We start from the raw sequence: 22,297 nt of genomic DNA, 5'->3' as shown, positions 1-22,297 counted from the left end.
GACCTATCACGTCGTAGCTCAGGACCCCAGGCAGCCACAAGGATGCCTGTGTAAAATCAAACTTGCGTCATTCTCGCGGGCAACCTACTTGTTTTGGGGCCTAGTTGCCACAAAGTATGAAAGCAAATTTTGGAATGGTTCCTATTTTCGTACACGTCTCAGTAGCAAGAAATAATCGTAGTGCGAGTTGTTTTGTGTAATTTTAATACGTTTGCGATGCAAAATCTGAAAGGATGTTTAACGGCATGTTTCTTTGTTTCCTTTTGTATGTAGGCTGTCGGTGCTAAAGGAAGTTAGCTAGCTCGAGCGACCGATTTTTAGCTCTTAATTGCTCCTGTTCACAAAAGGGACCAGACCTTTGTGATTTTTGAGGTGGATAATCAGGAGACAACAACAGGTAAGTTTGTGTCCTTGGTTATAAGAACAACCGTGATCGTTATGTTAACTTTCAGCCGTAACAAGGAACAGATAAGCTAACGGTATTTGTTGTACTCAAGATAGGCTAACGGAAAGAAGTCAAAACACACGTGAACGCGTTTATTAAACGGCTGTGTTAACTGACTCATTTTTTCTGCATGCGTGTCTTTTATTTTCTACAATACGTTTAGTATTTTCCCCGGTTAAGCTGTGTGTGTGTGTGTGTGTGTTTGTTTGTTTTTATAAAGTGGCGTAGTTATAGTTTACTTCTTTTTTCGTGTTACTAGAAAACCATGGTCAGCAGCAGGTACAAGAGAACCCCAAGGTGCTCATAATAAACTCTTGTGTCAGATGGTCTATTCATTCGATGTCGTTTATTCAGTCCTGGGTCGTGGGGCCGGACCGACCACATGTACTACACCACCTCCTCCAGGTCACCTGGGGCATTACCGGATCAGGCTAGAGATGTAATCTAGGGGGTTGTGGGTCTACCTTTGGGGGCACTTCCTGGTAGGATATGCCCAGATCACCTCACCTCACCCAGGAGGGAAACTGGTTAGATGCCTGAACCATTTTAACTGGTGCCTTTTGGTGCAAAGGAGTAGTGACCCGACTGTCCCTGTTGAAAGGGTGAGGAGTTCAGTCATTTGCAAAGGGAAAGTCCAGCTGACCTTTGACCTACTCACACCTCGTGACCAAAGGTGAAGGTATGGACATAGATAGTGAATTGACAGCTTTGCGTTAGAGCTGGGCGATAAAACGATAACGATATGTATTGCGAAATAACTTTTTCTCGATAGAAAAATTTAACTATTGCGATAGACCTCATCTCTCTCTTGCTCTTAAAAAAAAAGAAAAGAAGAACAGCCAATCCAAATTAAGTAGCGCAGAGCCGAACCAAACACAGCCGCAGCGTCACGTCACGTGACTTGTTACGTACAGCACAAGTGCCAAGCCGCACATTATTATTATTATTGGTAGTAGTAGTAGTAGTAGTAGTAGTATTTCGTAGTGATGTGTCGGTCGCGAACGAAATGGCTCTTAGAGCCGGATCTTGCGAGCCGGCTCCTTATCGCGACCCGTGGGGTTTTTTTTTCTTTCTTTCTCTCACCCTCTCTCTCGCACTTTATTTCCGCTTCACTCTGCACACGAGCCTTGCGCTTTGCGCTGGGAAGAGGGGGGAGGGGCGGTAGTTACACTCGCAGTAGCACAGGAACAGAGCGGGAGGGAGAGAAAGAGAGCCAGGGACAACAACGTCACATTAGAAAGGTATAGTAATCATCCACAACTATTTTCAGTTGCGGATGATAAAGGATTCAGAAAGTTCAGAAAGCTATACAACAAGGAGAGATTGAAAATTTCCTTTTAGTTCTCAGTTTATTTGATATTGACAAAAGTTAGTCAATTTTGTCTGTTCTTCTGTAAAACAAACTAAGATTTATTTTTAGAATTAATATTTTGTTTCTAAGTGGAATTGACAATTTAGTAGTCTGTTTTGTTTGTTCTATTTTGAAACTTAAACGCTTTAGCGGCTGCCTTTTGTGTAGTTTGCAATATTTGCCTTTATTTATCTGAAAAAGTCTCATGTTCCTTAAGTACATCTACCCTGTTGAACTTATGGGAAATAAATAGTAAAATCAAGACAAGCTGCTGATTATTTCACATTTTACTTGTGAGCAACGGCACATTTGAATCTTACAAATATAGTTATTTGGCTTATATCGTGATATATATCGTTATCGCCTGAAATGAAAAAAACATATCGTGATATGAAAAAATCTTATATCGCCCAGCTCTACTTTGCGTCTATGCTGTGCTCTCTCTTCACCACAAAGGACCAATACAGAATCCGCAACACTGCAGAAGTTACCCTAATTGTTAATAAGACCCCAAAATATTTAAACTCCTCCCCTTGGGGCAGCAACTCATCTGCTTTCTGGCTAAGAAAAAGTCTCATTTCTGCAACATCACACTAAACTGTGAGCTGGAGGCCACCCGATGGTCAACATAACCAAATCAAACCCAAAAAAGCAGAGATGAGACCAAAGGGACAGCCTTCCGCCTCGTTGCTCCACCTATAAATTCTGTCCATAAGGATAGTCAGATAGTGTAAGATATATAATTTATTGACCACAGTGTTTCTAAAAGAAATATAGAAGCCTTCGTAAGTGTTTCTAAAATGCTGTATTGTTGTGTGAGCACTCTTACACTATCCATGCCAGATAAACAGGAAGTTGCTGTGGGACATTTTATTTCTCTTCACACTTATCTTTGTACAGAAGCTTTAATAAATGACTGAAAGCTCCAATGTTTGATTTTTGTTATAGTGGCCATGGCTATGATTATGACTGTGGATCAGTTGGAGACGAAAACGTTGTTACTTCAGGAGTCCTTGAAGACGGAAGAAAACCTGTTTGATTATGAATGTGAGGATGAAAGTAAGTATATTGTTGTTATATCACTTTGAGCCTTCCACTTGACCATTTGCCAAAAAAATGTCATAGTCCAAAGTTTGGACATATCCCTGCTTCAGACTGCTCCCGGCCAGGACTAATGGGCCAAGGCCCGACCACCAGGCGCCCACCTCCCCAGAACTATTCCCTAGGTTATTCACTCATAAGGGTCTTTTGACTCTCTCTTTGTCTGGTCCCTCACCAGTCCCATGAGTAGTCACAAGCTAAAATACTAAAATATATATGGAAAGAACTACACCTTGCCTCCTGGGCGAGGCAAGGTGTAGTGCATGTAGTATAATGAACATGCCAAAAAAAAAAAAAAAAGGGAAATCAGGAAAGAGGCAAACACTTTTTCACATCACTGTGCAAAATCATTGCTTTAAAATTTTAGTGTCATATATCAAGTAATTTTCAAGCTATAGATCTGAAAAATGTTCTTTTGACTTCCATCCAGCATGTTCGCTTGCCCTTCAAAGTCTGAGACAATGTTTAAACATGAATATCTAAAAAAACTATTAAAGATAAACACTTGAAATTGTCTTTAATGTCTCTTATCATAAAACGAATCAGGATCTGTAAATTGGGACAGAGGCATCAAAAGTGTATATTGTATATAGTTGTATTTAATGGTAATGCAAAATAAAACACACAAAATGTATTGTGACATGAAATTCTTAGTCACTGGATTGGAGATGAAATGGCCCATGTATTGTACTAGTGACCAAAAACCTCATCCATGTCCACATGGTATCTTAAGCATTTTATTGAACAATAAAATGAGTATTTAAAAAATAAGTTATCGAAAGTTTCTTATTAATTTAATATCTAATTAGACTGCAACATAAACATAATGCTTGTTTTAGTTTAGTTTTGATTTTGTATTTTATTTTATTTTTTGTCTTAATTGCACATCACATTTTACACTTATGTGTTTTTCTTTGCAGAACATACGTTTGAGTCTCCAAATGACTCCGTTTGCTGTGTAAATGAAACTGCCAGAAAGAGGAAACTATGCCAAAACGGCTTGGACTGTCCCAGACCATTTAAAAAGCCAGTGGTAGTGCTGACTAGACTTCCTGAATATAAAGTCAGGTCTCTGCGACCACCAACGCCTCAGCAGTTCTACAGTGAAGATGAGTCTCTCAGCAGCTCTGATTCTGATATGCAGTGGGAGCCAGAAGTTGATTCCAGTGATTCAGATTTTTCACCCTCTAACAGTACACAGAAACCTGCAAGAATGAACAAATACAGTGAGAGTGACAGAACACCACCACCTGCTTCACCTCCGAGCACCAGCACCAATGGTAAGGTCACAGACGCCATAAAATTAGTGTAAGTTCTCTTTACAGATGAACAGCAGTGGTTTAAAGAATTTAAAACCTTTGTGTTCTCCCCCCCACAGCGGCAGATGTGGCTCCTGTTATAATATCATCAGTGTTTGGCCATTCCTCCAAGGAAATAATAACTGCCCGACCTGAGGCACCAAAGGCAGAACTCAAATTGAACATGGTAGTTCTGGCTAGGAGAAGACCTATGAGGTGGCAACGGGGGAAAATAGTCGAGATAGTTACAAGGGGTAAGAGAAAATTCTGCCAGATATTATAGTAATGTTTGAAACAATTCATGCATTGAAAAAAGTTTATTCAAAATCCTGCATTAGAAAAGGCTGAAAGTAATTGCTAATTGTTAATTGTATTTAGTTTCAGATAGGGCTGCCACAAACGATTATTTTGATAGTCGACTAGTCACCGATTATTTTTGCGATTAGTCGACTAATCAGATCATGCATCCATTGGACGTAAAACGTACAGCTTATTGCACCAGCATGCATCTGCTCTTATATAACTATCATTAGCTTACAGCTTTAAGTGTTTAAGGTATGTGCTAACTAAAAATAAAGACAAGATGATAGTTTATTAAATTTTAATGAAATTTGCAGATTGTTTCGGTGAAGTTTAATAAACTCCTCGCTATCTAAAATGTAACGGGACACCGGAGTATATTCTCGAGCATCTCACACTTCTGATAATCAGTTGTCTGCTTGACGTTTATTCAGCTGTGTAAAAACTATAACTTTAACCTCAGCCAAACCGATTTACTCAGGAACAAATAAAATACTGAAAAAAAAGCCAAACAATAACATTTTTAAGTTATCTAAGTGATTTATGTATGTTTAACCTTAGTAGCGAAAGACGGCGGTGGCTTTGAAAACGATTTGCTGGGAGTCCGGTGTTCTCACGGGCTCTAGTGAGCCTTGCCCCCGGCTAGCTATCGAGCTAGTGGGTAACAGACGTCTCCGAAAACGTCGGAGCGCTTTTGAAAATATGTGGTGTCTTGATAAACTGAGCAGATATTTGAGGTTTACACAGTTACATTCTCGCCTGAAAATATGTTAAACGTTTATTTTGTGACTCAGAAAGAATAATAAGAGTAATATTAAAACTAAGTAGCTGCCGCCATTGTTGGAAACTGAGCAGGGCCGCGCTATGAATTCTGGGACAGAGCTACTTCTTCTTCTTCGGGGTTTAACGGCAGCTGGCATCCTTGTACGTGCAGTGCTGCCATCTTCTGTTTCAGTCCGTTATTACACTCTTAAATCCTGCTACTTATTCCTGCGTCTTTTGTGATCTTACAAAGCTTCAAACGACGCGTCGACTATTAAATCAGTCGTCGACGATTTTGATAGTCGACGTAATCGTGACTAGTCGACTAATCGTGGCAGCCCTAGTTTCAGATGATCTAGAGATTTGAAATATCTTCTGATGTGTTTTGTTCTTTTCTCTCTCCTCTGTTTTTGTGAATGTTTTTGAGGTTTTTACTCTATAGGCCCAGCAAAAATGCGATTCATCTTATGTTCAGTAGAAATGGAAAGCTTTTTTTTTTTTTTTTTTTTTTTTTTCCTTGTCACAGCATCATTTTCCTTAGACATAAGAACAACACTGCACATTAATGGCAGTGAATGAGTTTGGAAAAGACAACTTTTGTATATTTTGTTTTTCTGGTGGCTGGGTATATGTAAGGCACCACTACCACCAGAAGGTGGAAGCAGTGCACCTGAAATTTGCTTGCCTGTTCTTAAATAGCAAAAGTAAAGTGCATTTGCTGTCATTTGACTGATTTTAAAAACATGTGACATGATGAGATTAGATGCCAGTTGAAGCAAGGTAGGCACAGTGAGCTGAGTACAGAAAGAAGTTTCAAAGTTTTGCTTTTCTGAAAATATTTTTTTAAACCAAATTTTAGGCAAAATGTTAAGAGATGATGAACTAAAATAAATTGATAAAACTGAAGTGAAAATTGGTTTCTTTTTTTCTCTTTTTGCAGAAGATGGACGGTTAAAATACAAAGTCAGTTTTGAAGAAAAAGGGAAGAGTCTAGTATCTGGACACCACGTTGCTTTTGACACCACAGCAAAGGTGGAGCAGCTGTATGTTGGTGCCCGTGTGGTGATTCAGTGTCAAGATAACAAGTACCGGTTCCAGCCTGGTGTCGTAGGCGAGCTCCCCAGCAGAAAGAACCGCTTAAGGTGTTTATTTCAATTTTATGATTAAAATCGCTAGAAAACTTTTGTGTACCCTTTTGGCACGTTGGAGTAATATTGTAATATTACTAAAAACATTTATATTGCATTTTTATTATCATTTTCATGTATTTGGTTAAGAAAATACACGTCACTTTGTAACTTTAGATAAACTTAATTGCATCACTGATGGTTTCTTTGTATGACGCCTGCCATGGTTAACCCAATTAATTTATAGCGTGCTATGCAATCAGATTTGACTGTTTAGCCAAGATTTTCTATTAGGAACTGCTAACACTGAAAGTTTGACTTGATGCTAACACATTTTACAATTCCAGGTTCTTGATCTTTTTGGATGATCACACGCCGGTCTATGTTGGGCTACCTTTAATCCATTTGGTTTGGAAACCTTGTAAGTTCAATTGTTTTCATACTTTGGGGGGGGGGGGGGGGGGTGGGGTTCATATTCATATACTCAGAAATCCTGTCAAGTGTTTTTATTTACTGACTGTACAGCTCTTAGACACATAAGACGAGTAACCAACTTTTTCTTTCTTCTTTTTAATTTTGTTTGAAAGTGGAAAACGTTGCAGATGACATTCCAGAGGGCCCTCACAAAGACTTCATAGAACATTACCTGAAGAAGTGGCCGTACCCTCAGTTAACCCAGTACAGGCTTGGACAGACCCTTAATGCTGAATTGAACGGAGTCCTGCAAAAGTGTGAAGTGCAGATTATTGACTGCAGCTTAATGCAGGTTATCTTTCAGGTCAGTATTTCATTCATCTTTTAGTTTAAGAATTTTTATAATTGATTTTCAGCTGAATTTTATAACATTTATGAATCTAGAACAATACTAACACAAAGCATTTACAGGTAATTTTTTAAGGTAATTTTTAAGTTTTATACAAGATATAATAGATAAAGTTCAGACACTGACACTGCTTTATGGAGACGGAGTGGCTCCAGTCACACAGGCCTAGAGATCAGTTGATGATCTAGCAACCGCTGATCGCTAGGAAAAAGCATGTATTCCCCAACCAGCTGGCAGATGGTTGCTGGCAGGCTGTGAAATCGATTGCTTAAACTCTGATTAGAAACTGTTCTTTGGTTCTCTAAGGAGGGATGTGTATTCTGCAGCTGGTTGGTGAGTGGTTTCTGGAGGTTGCTAGATGAAATTGGTCACCGTATCCTTAGATTTGCAAAGATGCTGTAGTCGCCAGTAGTTTGCATGGAAGATGCAAACATTGTCCAACTATTCAAACATGGGAGAAACTGGGTCTGTGTTCTATTTCAAAGCAAAAGTTCAGGCTTGAGAATTTGTTGAAAATATTTAGTCAGTGTCTTAGTGGAAAAATATTTGATATTTGTGGCATCTGCTTGTAGATGGTTGGCACACTCTTACAAACATCTGCATCAATATGCTTTTTTTTAAAGGCAGAAATAAAAGAATTTATCACTGCTGTAGGCTATACTTGTATTGCTATTTCAATTTCTTATATACATAGAAACTTAAAATTGATGCCATAGGTGCGTCTGCTAAAAATCAGTGACAAATAGGAATCTTAGTGACCACTAGCTAAAGGGCGGAGGTGAAGTTTTCAGAAAATCACATGAATTAGATGATTTGAAAATAAGGCGAAGTAGGATTTTGAAATTGATAGCATAGTTGCATCTACTAGGATCTGATGTGTAGCATGAGCAGCTGCCGGTTCTTTTCCTTTAATTACTTACTTAGTTGCTTTATTAATTCTTTTTCTCATAGGAGAGTGAACATAAGGAGTGGATATACCGAGGTTCGTCACGACTGGAGCACATGGCAAAGTTTTTGGAGATGAAACACAGAGAACAGCTTGAGTGCAACTCTGACTGAACGTCCCCCTGATGCAGTAGCTGCAAAAATTGAAACTATTTTACAATCGGACGAGATGCCATTGTTTTTTTTTGTTTTTGTTTTTTTGTGGAGAACCAGCAGCCAGTAACAAATGAGTGCGATGGTACAAATGAGTGACTCGAGCACACTCATTTTAAGCTGTTCCAGCTTGAAACAGGTTTTATTTCTCCTTTTTTTTTTGTATTTACTTTTAATGTACAGACTTGAAGAAATATATATATATGTAGTTGGTGGATTAATGCGTTTCCAAATGTTTGTCCAACATAAACAAATTACCCAATAATCATTATAGTCACTCATTTTCTATCCTTTTTTTTTTTTAAACACTTTGCAGTCTACACTGATTTATGATTGAAATGTGTCCTGTGCTGAGACGCGATAAACATTGTGTAACTTGGTTTCAGGTATCCCCCCGTATTATTTTATCCTGTAGATGTCCAAAGTAAAAAAACAGATTTTCATAGTGAGAATTTTGAAGGAATGGAGATTGTGCTTTGAAGCATTAGTTAAAATGTGTTAGTTTTAATGCTTGCTGACGCTCAGAAACATTACTGTATATCACGTTTTCAGTGACTGTTTTCACACAGGATGGTTTTCTGATGAAGTTCTGACATCATGCCCTTTTTCTTGCTACTTTTCAACTCCATAACTCAGGAACTGAATTGGATACTCATGGGTGATGCAGTTCATGTCTGCCCACCATAATAGTGTAATTTTTCTCTTCTGCCACATTGAAAGGGCGTATGCAGATTTTTGTAAATAGTATCGACTGTTTAGCCACCAAAATAAACCAGTTGCCTAATGTTGTGTTTATCCTCCTTGTTCCACCTTCCAAAGCTGTAAATAGTTTCTGAGTCCTGTAGTTTTCTCTTGTCTTGTTGCATGTAGTGGGGCTCACACTTTGAGATGGGGTGAGGAGTTGTGCAATTTGTAAAGGGCTCAGCACCTCTGTGTGAAAAGATGCTTCCTGGATGTGTCCCAGGAGAGCTGTTCTGGTCTTTTTACTGGAAAAAACCCATAGGGGCAGTAGAAGAAGGGTGGATGGAAATCAAACAAAAGGCAGAATCACTATGTGGTGTGAAGTTTGTTTTACTTAAAAATTGGCACATTTTGTAATACAATAAAGATGAAGCTAAAATGAACATAGAAGTTAATGAACGCTGATGACATACTTACTAACATCAATTAACATGCAATTGTATCCTCCTAATCATAGTATGGACTAAATCTAAAACATCTGGTTTTATTGATATGTTTCAAATTATGGGAAATAAAATATATTTTACTTTTAGATTGTAACAGTTTCACTTAAAAGTGAAGAAAAAAAATCAATTTACCTATACTGTACAAAAAATAAAATAAGGTTCTGAAAAGCACTTGTATATAATATATAAAAATATATATGAGATATATATCACTAATTCAGCCTATCTATGATTACAATAGCACTAGTAAATGGTTGGTAAGTGCTGTGTCAGTCACAAAAGAGAAATACATTGATTTTTTTAAAAATAATTTCCTGAGTATGGCTACTAACCACTGAGTTACTATTGAGCTTTTAAAATCTCAGTTTTTGTGTCCTTTCCCTATAGAAGCTTGTTTCCACCAGTAAAAAAAAATGATATCCATAAGTTAAATTTCCAGGCTATCTCAAAAATTTGGCTTGCTCAGAAGTTTGAGCCAGTGACTTGAAATTTTGAGATAATAACCCAGATATTTGACTTGCCTCTGGGCAAATTTGTTATTATTATTATTATTATTTTCATACAAGCGTGGCTGCATTGCCTCAGTGTGAGGGAAGCACAGATCATCCCGAGTAGAATAAATAACAACTGGTTTCCTGCACGTTTGCACAGACGTTTGTTCTGTAGTTACCTAGTTATTAGTCTCTGATCAGGGAATGTGACCTGAACTGAGAAATATGGTAAAAAAAAATCTGATGCCTGAAACACGTCAACTGGGCTGTAGTTAGCAAACAAAGCATGAACTGACAAACTATTATAACTCATTTTAAACCATCCACTAATTAGGTGCTCTGAGCTTGGTAGTCAACCAAAGTGCTGTATGTAACATCTTCTGCTCCTCTTTCAGTCTGTGGGAGAACAGAAGCAAAGATGAGAGTTAGGCAGAATGAGTAAAGTTGAGCTAGACCAGAGGATACCGCAACATCAGCTCTTGGTATGCATGCTTAAGTAAGCATGTGATGCTTAAACTAAAGAGAGAACTATACAGTGTTTATATGTTATGGTCACTTTATTTACCATCTAAATTCAGCATTCATACATGCCAGCATTTGTTAACACTAAACAGCTGATGGCAATGCACATGCTTTTGCCAGCCCTGATCACAAATTACTAAAAAGGTTTAATCTGATCTAGATGAAAAGAGGAATTATTACCTTTTAGGCTACAGAGAAAAGTATTCAGTCATCTAGCTATTTAATATTTCAGTCTAAACAAACAGAACAATAGCACTCGCTTATGAATGACTTTTAGTGCAACTGATAAACAAGCGAGTGTCTGCATTCTTTAAGCTTTGATCCTTTTCACAGTAGTGCTACTGATATAGCATTGAAGATTTAGAGTTGAACGTGTTGCTAATATTTACAGTATTTGGTCTGAATTAAAGCAGTGGTCTAGCCACCAGACACACTAAGATCGAGCCATGCTGTTTGTGTGGTGACAATGTAAAAAAAGAACATAAGTTTTAATGTCTGAGAAACATTGTGACACGGAGCTCTTATAACGCACCCTTTGTGTGGTTTGTTGAGTCATAGTAAACACAGAGCTGTATGTCACATCCACATCGCATTTAGCAGTGGCACTCTGAGAAAGAAAGAAGAGACAGATATGAAACAGAGATCAAAACAGACTTTAAACCTTTTTTTTATCCAATTACAAGCACGTGTAGTAAAATAAATTACTTGTGTGTAACATTATGTTTGTGAACGCTTATGGCTGTCACTTCTGAACTTTTCTTACATACACTGTTTACTGTATCTTAGTCCCTCTGATAACTGATATCAATAGAAAATTTGAAAGAGGAACTTTTTTTTAACAGTGTACACTAGACCAAATGTGGCAATTTACTAAGGTCGAGACACTTCACATGAATAGTTCCCTTTCAAGGGGAATATGTGGACTGAGAAGTTAGAGTATGAGATGAGATGTTTTCTCCTTAAAGTTTACTAGCACTTTAAGACTTCCTATCACATTCAAATATTAAATATACATAAATTTGATGGAAGATATGTATTCTTTTTAAAAATGGAATATAAAATGTGTTTTACCCAATACAGCTATTAGATGTGTTTTCTTAGTATATCCTTTTTTAGGGGGCAACATCTGTGAATATTTATCAGTCCTATGATCTATAATAATTATTGGACAAAATCTACAAACAGAACATACAAGTTTCTTTAACGTTATTAGTAAGTATATCACACATGGAAGCAGAGCAACAGTAAAGTGTAATGTTATTTTTAAATTTACACTCCATACTCTAGCTGGTGTGAAACACATGAAAAATGTGATTTCCCACTTTGCTTTACAGTGCCAGTAACAACCACAGCTCTTTATTGCAGCAGGATTGGATATAGTCCATTCTTCTATGTTTGTCACATTTATGTTTCACTTCTGCATTTGCTGCTGTAAATGGGATTCCCCTCACTCTGTAAGTATTCAATTTTTGTAACTGGGGAACCATTTTTTTTCTATGTTTAACAGACGTATACACTTCCTCATGAGCCTGTGTCCAAAAGAGAAACCGTAATGCAACAGATATCCATTATTAAGGAAGTTGTTCACGTGATATGATTACCATTTATTCATGTGCTGCAGCTGTATTGCACTACTGCATCTACAAAGAGTACTTGGTTTTTCTTACCAGATTATTCTTGTTCTTAAATAATGAAAAATTAATTAGAAAAAAATTAATTCATAATGAATTAGCATGTCATACCAGTGCCGTGCCTGATGATTCTCTTTTGGTCCATTCTGAAAGAGAAACAAGAACTTACTCTCAAAGCGCGACTGCAGTGTCGTCAACATTTAACGTTAAATTATGTAAGAAGAACGAACTGGCTTCATCAACGGTGAGCGCAAACTTACTGGATCTTTTGAGCAAAAACCAAATGACCAAGCTCACTGTTACAAAGAAGATCAACAAAGTCAAAGAGATGATGAGAACTGTTAGGGAACCACTGTGGAATAAAAACAAACAATTATCATTTCCATAGGTCAAAGTTTTCACATAATGGCAATAAATACATAGCGTGTAACCACAGTTGTATAGCTAGTGCATGTCAGTGCAGTCCTTTTGACCTTGGTTGTTCATCCTGATCTTTAGTACTTGTTTTATCTGGGAAAGACAATGAATCAATATACAAAGAAAAACTGTGAGATTCAATGAGGAATGACTGAGGCTACGAGCAAGAACGAATTGAATAACATTTTCTAATATCATATCAAAGCATTGCTAATCATGATGCATGGGGAATATTCATACAAGCATATTTCAGGTTCAGAGTTGTTGTACTTACTGGGTGTGAAAGTTTCATTCACAGTTAAATGCACTGGCACCTGGAGGTCTCCTTTATAACATAAGTACCAGCCGCTGCTCTTTGTGGTCACTCGACTCATGGTGACAGTGAAAACTTTGTGGGCACTTTCATTAATGCTCACTCTTGTTCCATCTATTGATCCAGTTGGCTGTGTTACACACTCGCTGCCCAACTTGCACCACTTTATTTTACCAGTTTGTGTACTGTAAAACTTGATGGTGATGTTTCCTCCATTAAACCCTGTAATATCCTGATGATCCACATAGAAACTGGGTGAACCTTGATGGAGAACAAGTAGTAAGTTGTTACTAGTTTTATACTTTACATTTATAGCTTCTTGAGCATTTTTTAAAAACATGTTTATTCTTCTTATATCTTGACTGACATAATGATTCTAATATTACAACCAAGTCTTTCCTAATATTTTGGCTTATTTGAAATGTACTTGAATGTACTTATGGATTCTTACCCCTGATGACAGACAGATGAAAATAGACTCTCACATCTTTCCATATCCCAGGAATCTCCACAACACACCAGCAATGACTGTCCTGATCTGCGTTTAATTTTTTAATAGTCACAGTGAAGATTCTTTGTTTTTTGTCATCAGAGATTGAATATTTTCCTGACTCGCCTGGCTGGTTTGTGTTTACTGCATATGTGCATTCTCGATAATAGTATCCTTTACACAGATATTTGAGATAATTTTCGTACTGGGAGTCATAAAGACATGGGATGGAGATAGATTCTCCAGCTTTCACTGATACTTGACTGACTGTAGTTAAGCTGTGAACTCCTGCAACAAGAACAAATAAAGTACTTTAATGATTACATTTACTTAAACTGGTTATCTATAATTAAAATATTATTCCTTCATATGATTTGTCTATTATACATCTACACACATTTGAATGTTTGAATGTGGCAAGTATGAAAGTCCCAATACAAAAACTATTCATTAATTTTATCATCTGCTGACATTAGCTGTTGAAACACGAGGTAATTAAATTACTTCTATAACTGACCTTTAAGTACAATGAAGAGGAGAAACATGATGAGATGAGCTGCCTGGAAGAGGCTGCCTGTGAGTGAATAGACTTAAAACACACAAACCAGTCTAGTTATGTGGTTTACTGCTAGTTCCTCATACTGTATTTGTACTAGTACTAGTTGCATGAAGATGTCTGCAAGGAAGAATGACAGATATGCAGTGACATTTGAAGTATATGTGAAGGCTGACTGGCCTGAAGAAAGCCAGCAGAAAGATGATTGGACTAGACCAGTGATGTCACGACCAGCTCGATGGCATGGGAAAGTGGAAATGATCTAAAGCTTAGATTAGCTGCCAGCACTTGGGAAGCACACAGATGTGTGACTGAAGATCTTCCTTATTGAATTTACACATCATCACAAAGGGGGAAGAGGCTGGTTACAGAGAGGGGCTGTGGCTGCTGACAGAGTGGTGTGCTGCCAACAATCTGCTTCTAAACACCACAAAAACCAAGGAGGTCATCTTTGACTTCTGTAAGACTGCAGATGATTATACCCCTCTCTACATAAATGGAGACTGGGTAGAGACAATGGCCTCCTTCTGATTATGATCTCAAATGATCCGTCATAGTCGGAGAATACACAGGTGATGGCAGTGAAGATGATACAGTGTCTGCACTTCCTGCGAATCCTCAGTAAAAACAGACTGAACTGCTGCTTGTGTCCTACTACCATGCCACAATTGAGAGTGTCATTACTTACTGGAGAGGGTCATAAACACATCACAGAAGATCATCAGATGCTCTCTGCACTCTCTGGAGGAGATTGCCACTTCCAGATGCATCAGAAGAGCCAAGACAGCCCTTGAACAGTTTTGACCTCGTAGTGTGAACTTTCTGTCATGTGCAATATATATTTCATATATTGTATTTTTTAATTGTTGATTTTGAATTATTCAATTATTCTAAAACTATATAACATTCATGCTGGTCAACATCTGCAGCTTCAGCAGTGATTTTCTTTTCTCCATGATTTCTCTTCATTATTATGTAACTCAACAAATAATATTATTGCCTTTAGTACTGGCTTCAGAACTGCATCAGTCCCATATAGTTAAGGGTTCAAAGTCTTCTGGAAGTTGAATCTTGCACTCAAATAATAAAGCAATATTTAAAATACTGAGTTAGCAACAGTTGGAGAAATAACATCCATTCATATAGAGAATATACACATTTTTCCACTTTCATCGCTCATTCTTCCCCATCAGCTTTTTTCTCCACTGTAACTCCCTCAAACAACATGAAACAGATACAACAATCCAATCAGTCATAATTAGTGATTATCGTTCTTATTTCTCTTACATTAAACATGCAATTACAGAACCCCACACAAAATGGAGCCTTAATCCATCCTTTCTCTACACACTGTATTTCAATAGTTTGATTCATGTAGACTCGGAAATCTTACTGGGGATAAATGACTCACCAGAAATCAGTGCCCGTAGCTTCCCAGTGCCCCCACCAGTTTTCCCAACAGCAAACACACCAACATTGCTGTCCATTGAGTCGTACTGTTCATGTGGTGAAAATGTGTAAAAGGAGCAACACTTCGCTGTGTGAGAAACCATGTGGAGTTCTTTAAACATAGCTTGTGTGTGTGTGTGTGTGTGTGTGTGTGTGTGTGTGTGTGTGTGTGTGTGTGTGTGTGTGTTTGAATTACAAAACCACAGAGCTGTATGTCACATTCTCATCACAGTTTGCAAATGACCTCTGGGAAACAAAGAAGAAACATGAGAGAGGTGAAACGGAAATCAAAACAGAGTTTAAACTTCTTTTGTATTGAATTCTAAGCATGTGTAGTAAGATAAATCACATGGCATTCTTGTTCCTATAAATAGTAGTGCTGTCAGCATTAATCTCGTTAAAATGACGTTAACGCCATAACGGCATTAACGCCGTGCAGCCCCATGCACAGGGCGATCCACGCTAACTCGCTAACGGAGATTTGCCACGTTAATGCGGTTATAGCGTTAACGTCATTTTAACGAGATTAACGCTGACAGCACTAATAAATAGATAAAAATAATAAGCTTAATGCAAAATGAATTAGCATGTCATAACAGGGATGATGATAGCCTCTAGGAAAACACCGTGGAATAAAAACAATACAACAAACTAAATGAAATTCATTACAGTTTTGTTTCCTCTTTGTTTTTATTGTCCGTCTGTCTATCTAATTCAGGGTCACAGGACATACATTGTTGTAAGTTAAATTTTAGAAACCAATAATTTCTTAAAATACACAACAGAGTAGACCCAGCTATCAGGGTGAACTGTAACAGGCTGGATTTGGGACCCAAATGCACGACTCAGCAACAAGGGCTATAAAACTCAAAAACAGCTTTATTGCTGAACTCTAAACAAATTACAAAGAAAACAGATCAGGTACAAAATAATTTGAATGTATAACTCTTCTAGGGAAACACAAAGCGTTCAGAAGTGGAGCCGGGGACTGCTATAGTACAGGCTCAGTAAAGAAGTGGACAGTGCTAAACATCAGCACTCTGAGAAGATGCAGGAGCAGATCTCAGACAATGACTCGGCCTCTGTATGGAAAAGTTTTAGGAATATCACTAACTACAAGCCTAAAACCTCCCACTCCGCTGATAACTTGCTCTTCGCCAACACCCTCAACGATTTTTACAGCTGTTTTGATGAGCCATCAAGCAGCCTTCACACCTCCATCAGCCCCAACACTCACTGTGAACACTCATTCCCCCACCTCCCCCTCTCCCCCCACAACAGAGCCATCACCACCATCAAAGACTTCACCCACAACACCCCCCTCCTCACCCCACACCAAGGAGGATTTCACACCACCTTCTCCCACTACAACCCTTCATATTCATGAAGCAGATGTGAGGAAGCAGTTTAAAAGCCTGAATGCTCAGAATGCTCCTGGCCCAGACTGTGTGTCTCCTGCCACTCTCAGGCACTGTGCAAATGAGCTGGCCCCAGTGTTTTCTGGCACTTCCAACTCCTCACTGCAGGCATGTCATGTGCCTGCCTGCTTCAAGTCATCCACCGTAGTCCCTGTCCCCAAGAAGCCAAGGATCACTGGACTAAATGACTACAGACCCGTGGCTCTGACATCTGTGGTCATGAAGTCATTTGGGTGCCTGGTCCTCTCCTACCTCAAGACCCTCACGGCCCCCCTCCTGGCCCCCCTGCAGTTTGCGTACAGAGCGAACAGGTCTGTACACTAACTGCTGCACCTCCACCCACCAGTCTCTCAAGTAGGGCTGCCACAAACGATTATTTTGATAGTCGACTAGTCACCGATTATTTTTGCGATTAGTCGACTAATCAGATCATGCATCCATTGGACGTAAAACGTACAGCTTATTACACCAGCAGCATCTGCTCTTATATAACTATCATTAGCTTACAAGTGTTTAAGGTATGTGCTAACTAAAAATAAAGACAAGATGATAGTTTATTAAATTTTAATGAAATTTGCAGATTGTTTCGGTGAAGTTTAATAAACTCCTTGCTATCTAAAATGTAACGGGACACCAGAGTATATTCTCGAGCATCTCACACTTCTGATAACCAGTTGTCTGCTTGATGTTTATTCAGCTGTGTAAAAACTATAACTTTAATCTCAGCCAAACCGATTTACTCAGGAACAAATAAAATACTAAAAAAAAAAGCCAAACAGTAACATTTTAAGTTATCTAAGTGATTTATATATGTTTAACCTGAGTAGCGGTGGGTTTGAAAACGATTTGCCAGGAGTCCGGTGTTCTCACGGGCTCTAGTGAGCCTTGCCCCCGGCTAGCTATCGAGCTAGTGGGTAACAGACGTCTCCGAAAACGTCGGAGCGCTTTTGAAAATATGTGGTGTCTTGATAAACTGAGCAGATATTTGAGGTTTGCACAGTTACATTCTCGCCTGAAAATATGTTAAACGTTTATTTTGTGACCCAGAAAGAATAATAAGAGTAATATTAAAGCTAACTAGCTGCCGCCATTGTTGGAAACTGAGCTGGGCTGCGCTATGAATTCTGGGACAGAGCTACTTCTTCTTCGGGGTTTAACGGCAGCTGGCATCCTTGTACATGCAGTGCTGCCATCTTCTGTTTCAGTCCGTTATTACACTCTTAAATCCTACTACTTATTTCTGCGTCTTTTGTGATCTTACAAAGCTTCAAACGACGGGTCGACTATTAAATCAGTCGTCGACGATTTTGATAGTCGACGTAATCGTGACTAGTCGACCAATCGTGGCAGCCCTACTCTCAAGCTAATTAAGTTTGCAGATGACTCGGATCACAGGTGACCCTTCTCACCGTGGACACAGTCTGTTTGACCTTCTCCCCTCAGGCAGAAAGGTTCCATTCGGACCAGAACCTCTCGCCATAAGAACAGTTTCTTCCCCTCTGCTGTTGGACTCATGAACAATAACCACATGACTGTTCCCACCACAAACACATGACCCTATACTGTGTTCTCTGCATCTGTTCCATTTTTGCACTGATCATCACCTGCACACATGTATATATTAATCTGCTTAGCACTTTTAATTCTTATTTTTATGTTTATTTAAGTGTTGTCTTACAGTATGTTTTGCACTAAGTACCGCAGCAATTTCCTAATGTTGGAAACTTGCTCAACATTTGGCAATAAAACCCTTTCTGATTCTGATTCTGAACAGGAAGGCCACAGCCATGAAAGATGACACAATGAAGATCAGAGGGAAAATGAGACCGTAAATACAAACACAGGATAAAGAGGGGATGGGAAACAGGTGGGAACACAGCTGAGACTAATCACCAAAGACATGCAAAGCTAAACTAGACACAAAGTATAAATAGTGACGCAAAATGGGAACAGAAATTCAAACTTGACACAGAGACAGAAAGCTAAGCAAAAATAGAAACAAGATTAAGCTAAACATGGAAACACAGGGATTAAAGGAATATTGTAAACCAAACTGAAACCAGGAACAAAAGACCAAATATAGACACTCTAGAATATGAAACCAAAATTACAAGGACAATCAAACCTATTAAAAGAGAAAAAAACCCACACAAGTCCCCCAAAACTCAAAACCACGACGCAGGTTTTCACATGATGACAAAAAATACATGCATAAAGATTCTTTATAAGACATAAAATAAACATAGTTGTATATCTAGTACAATCCTTCTGACCTTGGTTGTTCATCCTGATTTCCGGTAAGTGTTTCATCTGTATAAAGAAAGAAATAATAAACAAACAGTGCGATTCAGTGACTCAGGAATGAGTGAGTTTTCTACAAAGGATTTGCAGAGAATGGCAACAATAACAATTTCTAATTTTATAACAAAACATTACAAACCATTGTGCATGAGAAATATTCATGAACACATATTTTAAATTACAGTTGTTCTTAATTGGTTGTAAGCGTACCATTAAAAGTTAAATGCACTGGCAGCTGGAGGTCACTTTCATTAATGCTCACACTTGTTTCGTCTATTGATCCAGACGACTGTGCTACACATTTGCTGCCCAACTTGCACCACTTTATTTTTCCAGTTTGTGTACTGTAAAACTTGATGGTGATTTTTCTCCATTAAACCCTGTAATATTCTTATGATCCACATAGAAACTGGATGAACCTTGATGGAAAAAAAAAGTAGAAATTTGTTGTGTTATTATTTATATATCATTCATTTTTAGCTCCCTCAACACTTGTTAAATATTTTTACTATAACATGTATAAATGTTGTCTATGAAAGTTGATTATTTGAAATGTACTTGTGCAGTCTTACCTCTGGTGACAGACAGATGAAGCCTGTCTTCCATGTCTGGTGTTCATGTACCTGAAACTCCACAAAACACCAGTAATGACTGACCTCATGTGTCATGTTTTTAGCAGTCACAGTGAAGTTTTTTTGGTTTTTAAATCTTGTGTCATATAACAAATTACTTTTGTTTTTGTCAGTGTAGTTGTCATAGACCCTGACATTTGTCCTAGAAATCTACATTATGAGGCTTTATTCTAGTTTATTTTTGGTTTTGTTAAACCATGATTCTTTATATTATATTTTATATTTTATTTATATTATATAAATTTTTTGATTTCCTGTAGGTTCCATTGTCATTCTGGTACTTTGTATTTTGTACTGGTTACTTTAGAAATCTTGTTACTGTTTATACAGTTTGTTATATGTATTGGGTTCCTTGTGTTTTTGTTTATTATTCTAACCTCTCCACCTCTGTATCTGTATTCAGACAAAACCTCTTTTTTCTAATGTAGTCTCTTTAAAACATTTATGAGACACTTCATTAGAAGACCAGTTACCTATCCACAGAGTAATGGACAGGTAACTGGAATAATGCAAAGAAATAATGCAGAAAAATACAATAGATATCCGAGCTTTGTTGTCCCTTTTTAAATATGCTGTCTCCCGTATAGTATGAGTAGTATCTACAATTTAAATAAGGCAGTAATTAGTATAGTAATCGAATGTATTCTAATAAGGCCAGTAAGGCCAGAAATGTTGTGGGGATGGAGCTGGACTCCCTCAAGGTGGTGTCGGAGAGGCGGATGTTGTCCAAGATAAAGACAATGTTGGATAACACCTCCCACCCACTCCACGACATGCTGGTCAGTCACAGTAGCACGTTCAGTGAAAGACTGAGAGTACCGAAAAGCACCACTGAACGACACAGGAAATCATTCCTGCCTGTGGCCATCTCCCTGTATAACTCATCCACTTAACACACTGTTTACTGCAACAGCTACACCCTTCTTGCACATGTTCTCTTTCAGCTATTTATTAATAGTGACTTTTATGTATAGACTTTTATGTATATATAGTGACTTTTATGTATATATATGCCTGTATATATCGTGCTATTCTTAGTTAGTGTATTGTCTGTCTTTGTTAATGTTTGTTTATAATGGAGCACTGTAACGAAAAATAATTTCCCCTAGGGATCAATAAAGTATTCTGATTCTGATTCTAATCTCTCTCTCTCGTAGAGTGGCTCCATATTACAGTATGTTCATGTGGCATGTGAAAGGTTGCTGTTTCAGTTCCATCTAAAAACACAAATCTTCATTGAGATTATGTCAGAAAAGAAATCCAGCACGAATTTCTGTTAAATCAAACATGTGGCGCCACCTGCAGTGGTCACCTCTTGTGACAATAAAGTATCTTCTCTGTCTTCTGGTACAAAAATTTACTGATATTTGGAATTAATGTAGAATTTATAATCACTTGCAGTAGTTAGTGATAGGTTTAGTAACATATGTGACATTAGTTAGTAACATGTACCATGCTCATGGAGAAATGTTAAATAAATGAACATTCCTTCATCTAGATATAATATTTGGGTCTCCTCTTGTGAGCAGCCATTCTTCCACTTCAGCTCCCCCCCCCTCAGTAACTCAATCATACAACAGATCCACTCAATCATAATTAGTAATGTCACTCAGTCCTCTCAAATTAAATGTCTAACTACATATCAAACCCACCACAAGATGGAGCCTCATTTCATCCTTCTTTCACACCAGTAACAGCCAATAGTTTCATTAAAGGGAGAGGGGGCATTCTTTCTAGAGATGGACAACTCTCTATAAATCCTACCGTTAGTCTTGCACCAAAACAGGTAAATCCATAATCATAATATAATCATAGAAAAAAACAAAAAAGAGAAAACAACAAAAACATTAATTTAAGAAAATAACTTAAAGCAAAAATAAAATAAGATCAAATAAAAATCTAGTTTGTGTAAATGTCTCAGCTCTACAACATTCTTATTTTGAACAAATGTAAAAAAAAATAAAATAAAGTAAAATAAAAAAATCATCAACAATAATAGTCTATGTAAAATATACTGAAATGTACTTATGATACACCTGGTGCCACATATATAACAATACTTCATGTCATCTGACCTTCCATTGATCTCAACTACATACATGTAATAAATGCACTACATTTCTGATTAGACATTGAATATTCTTTTGTTTTTTTCATAGCAGCAAATTACCAACAATATCCACCATACAAGAACTTTATACAAGTACAAGTATATATATTTGCAGTCATAGAAACATTGGATGAAGACACATTTTCCATCTGAAACTTTACTGAATGTAGTTATGCTGTGAACTCTTGGAACAAGAACAAATATAATAATACAAGTATTTTCATGGTTATGTTTACTTAAAAATTCTTCCTTCACATTACTGGATTTTATTGTTATCTTCATTATCATCTGTTGGTGTTAGCTTGTGGAACATTAGGTATTTAAACAGCTCATTTGACTGACCTTGAATACACTGAAGAGAAAAAAGCAATAAGATGAGCAGCTATACCTGTGAGTAAATAGACTTACACCACATAAACCAACATCAAGTCTGGATCTATTTTTAATTTATGCAATAGAAAATGCAACACTTCAT

The 22,297-nt window shown here is 37.7% G+C and overlaps 2 protein-coding genes across 4 annotated transcripts; one reads left to right on the top strand and one right to left on the bottom strand.

The window, feature by feature from the left end:
* Positions 1–17: 17 nt before the first annotated feature.
* Positions 18–9,089, top strand: LOC134639653 (histone-lysine N-methyltransferase SETDB1-B-like). 3 transcript variants are annotated; one of them, XM_063490947.1, is made up of 9 exons: positions 18–114; positions 274–397; positions 2,745–2,855; positions 3,818–4,177; positions 4,276–4,449; positions 6,198–6,399; positions 6,732–6,805; positions 6,972–7,162; positions 8,159–9,089. In XM_063490947.1, the coding sequence occupies exons 3-9, from the start codon at positions 2,750–2,752 to the stop codon at positions 8,264–8,266; spliced, it is 1,215 nt and encodes a 404-aa protein (XP_063347017.1). In that variant the 5' UTR covers positions 18–114; positions 274–397; positions 2,745–2,749; the 3' UTR covers positions 8,267–9,089. The 3 variants fall into 3 exon arrangements, with proteins under 3 accessions (XP_063347017.1, XP_063347019.1, XP_063347018.1); XM_063490949.1 differs by having other exon boundaries at positions 83–155; XM_063490948.1 differs by lacking the exon at positions 18–114 and having other exon boundaries at positions 121–397.
* A 3,412-nt stretch (positions 9,090–12,501) lies between these two features.
* On the bottom strand, positions 12,502–15,399 carry LOC134640407 (CMRF35-like molecule 2). The gene is made up of 3 exons (XM_065471898.1): positions 15,324–15,399; positions 13,483–13,644; positions 12,502–13,184 (listed from the first exon to the last, which is right to left on the bottom strand). The coding sequence occupies exons 1-3, from the start codon at positions 15,397–15,399 to the stop codon at positions 12,748–12,750; spliced, it is 675 nt and encodes a 224-aa protein (XP_065327970.1). The 3' UTR covers positions 12,502–12,747.
* Between the last annotated feature and the right edge of the window lie 6,898 nt (positions 15,400–22,297).

This window comes from Pelmatolapia mariae, linkage group LG13 (assembly GCF_036321145.2).
Source record: "Pelmatolapia mariae isolate MD_Pm_ZW linkage group LG13, Pm_UMD_F_2, whole genome shotgun sequence".
NCBI classification, from domain to species: Eukaryota; Metazoa; Chordata; class Actinopteri; order Cichliformes; family Cichlidae; genus Pelmatolapia; species Pelmatolapia mariae.
Note: the sequence above shows the minus strand (reverse complement) of the source record. Positions and strands in the feature narration are given on the sequence as shown.

What these genes read in the sequence shown, in the direction of transcription:
- LOC134639653 (XM_063490947.1), top strand. Translation starts at nt 2,750, where the DNA reads ATGGCTATGATTATGACTGTGGATCAGTTGGAGACGAAAACGTTGTTA. An exon ending in TTATGAATGTGAGGATGAAA is followed by an intron (nt 2,856 to 3,817) that starts GTAAGTATATTG and finishes TTTTCTTTGCAG; the next exon opens with AACATACGTTTGAGTCTCCA. An exon ending in TAATGCAGGTTATCTTTCAG is followed by an intron (nt 7,163 to 8,158) that starts GTCAGTATTTCA and finishes TTTTTCTCATAG; the next exon opens with GAGAGTGAACATAAGGAGTG.
- LOC134640407 (XM_065471898.1), bottom strand. Translation starts at nt 15,399, where the DNA reads ATGGACAGCAATGTTGGTGTGTTTGCTGTTGGGAAAACTGGTGGGGGC. An exon ending in GCTACGGGCACTGATTTCTG is followed by an intron (nt 13,645 to 15,323) that starts GTGAGTCATTTA and finishes TTCTTGTTGCAG; the next exon opens with GAGTTCACAGCTTAACTACA. An exon ending in AGTAAACACAAACCAGCCAG is followed by an intron (nt 13,185 to 13,482) that starts GCGAGTCAGGAA and finishes AAAATGCTCAAG; the next exon opens with AAGCTATAAATGTAAAGTAT.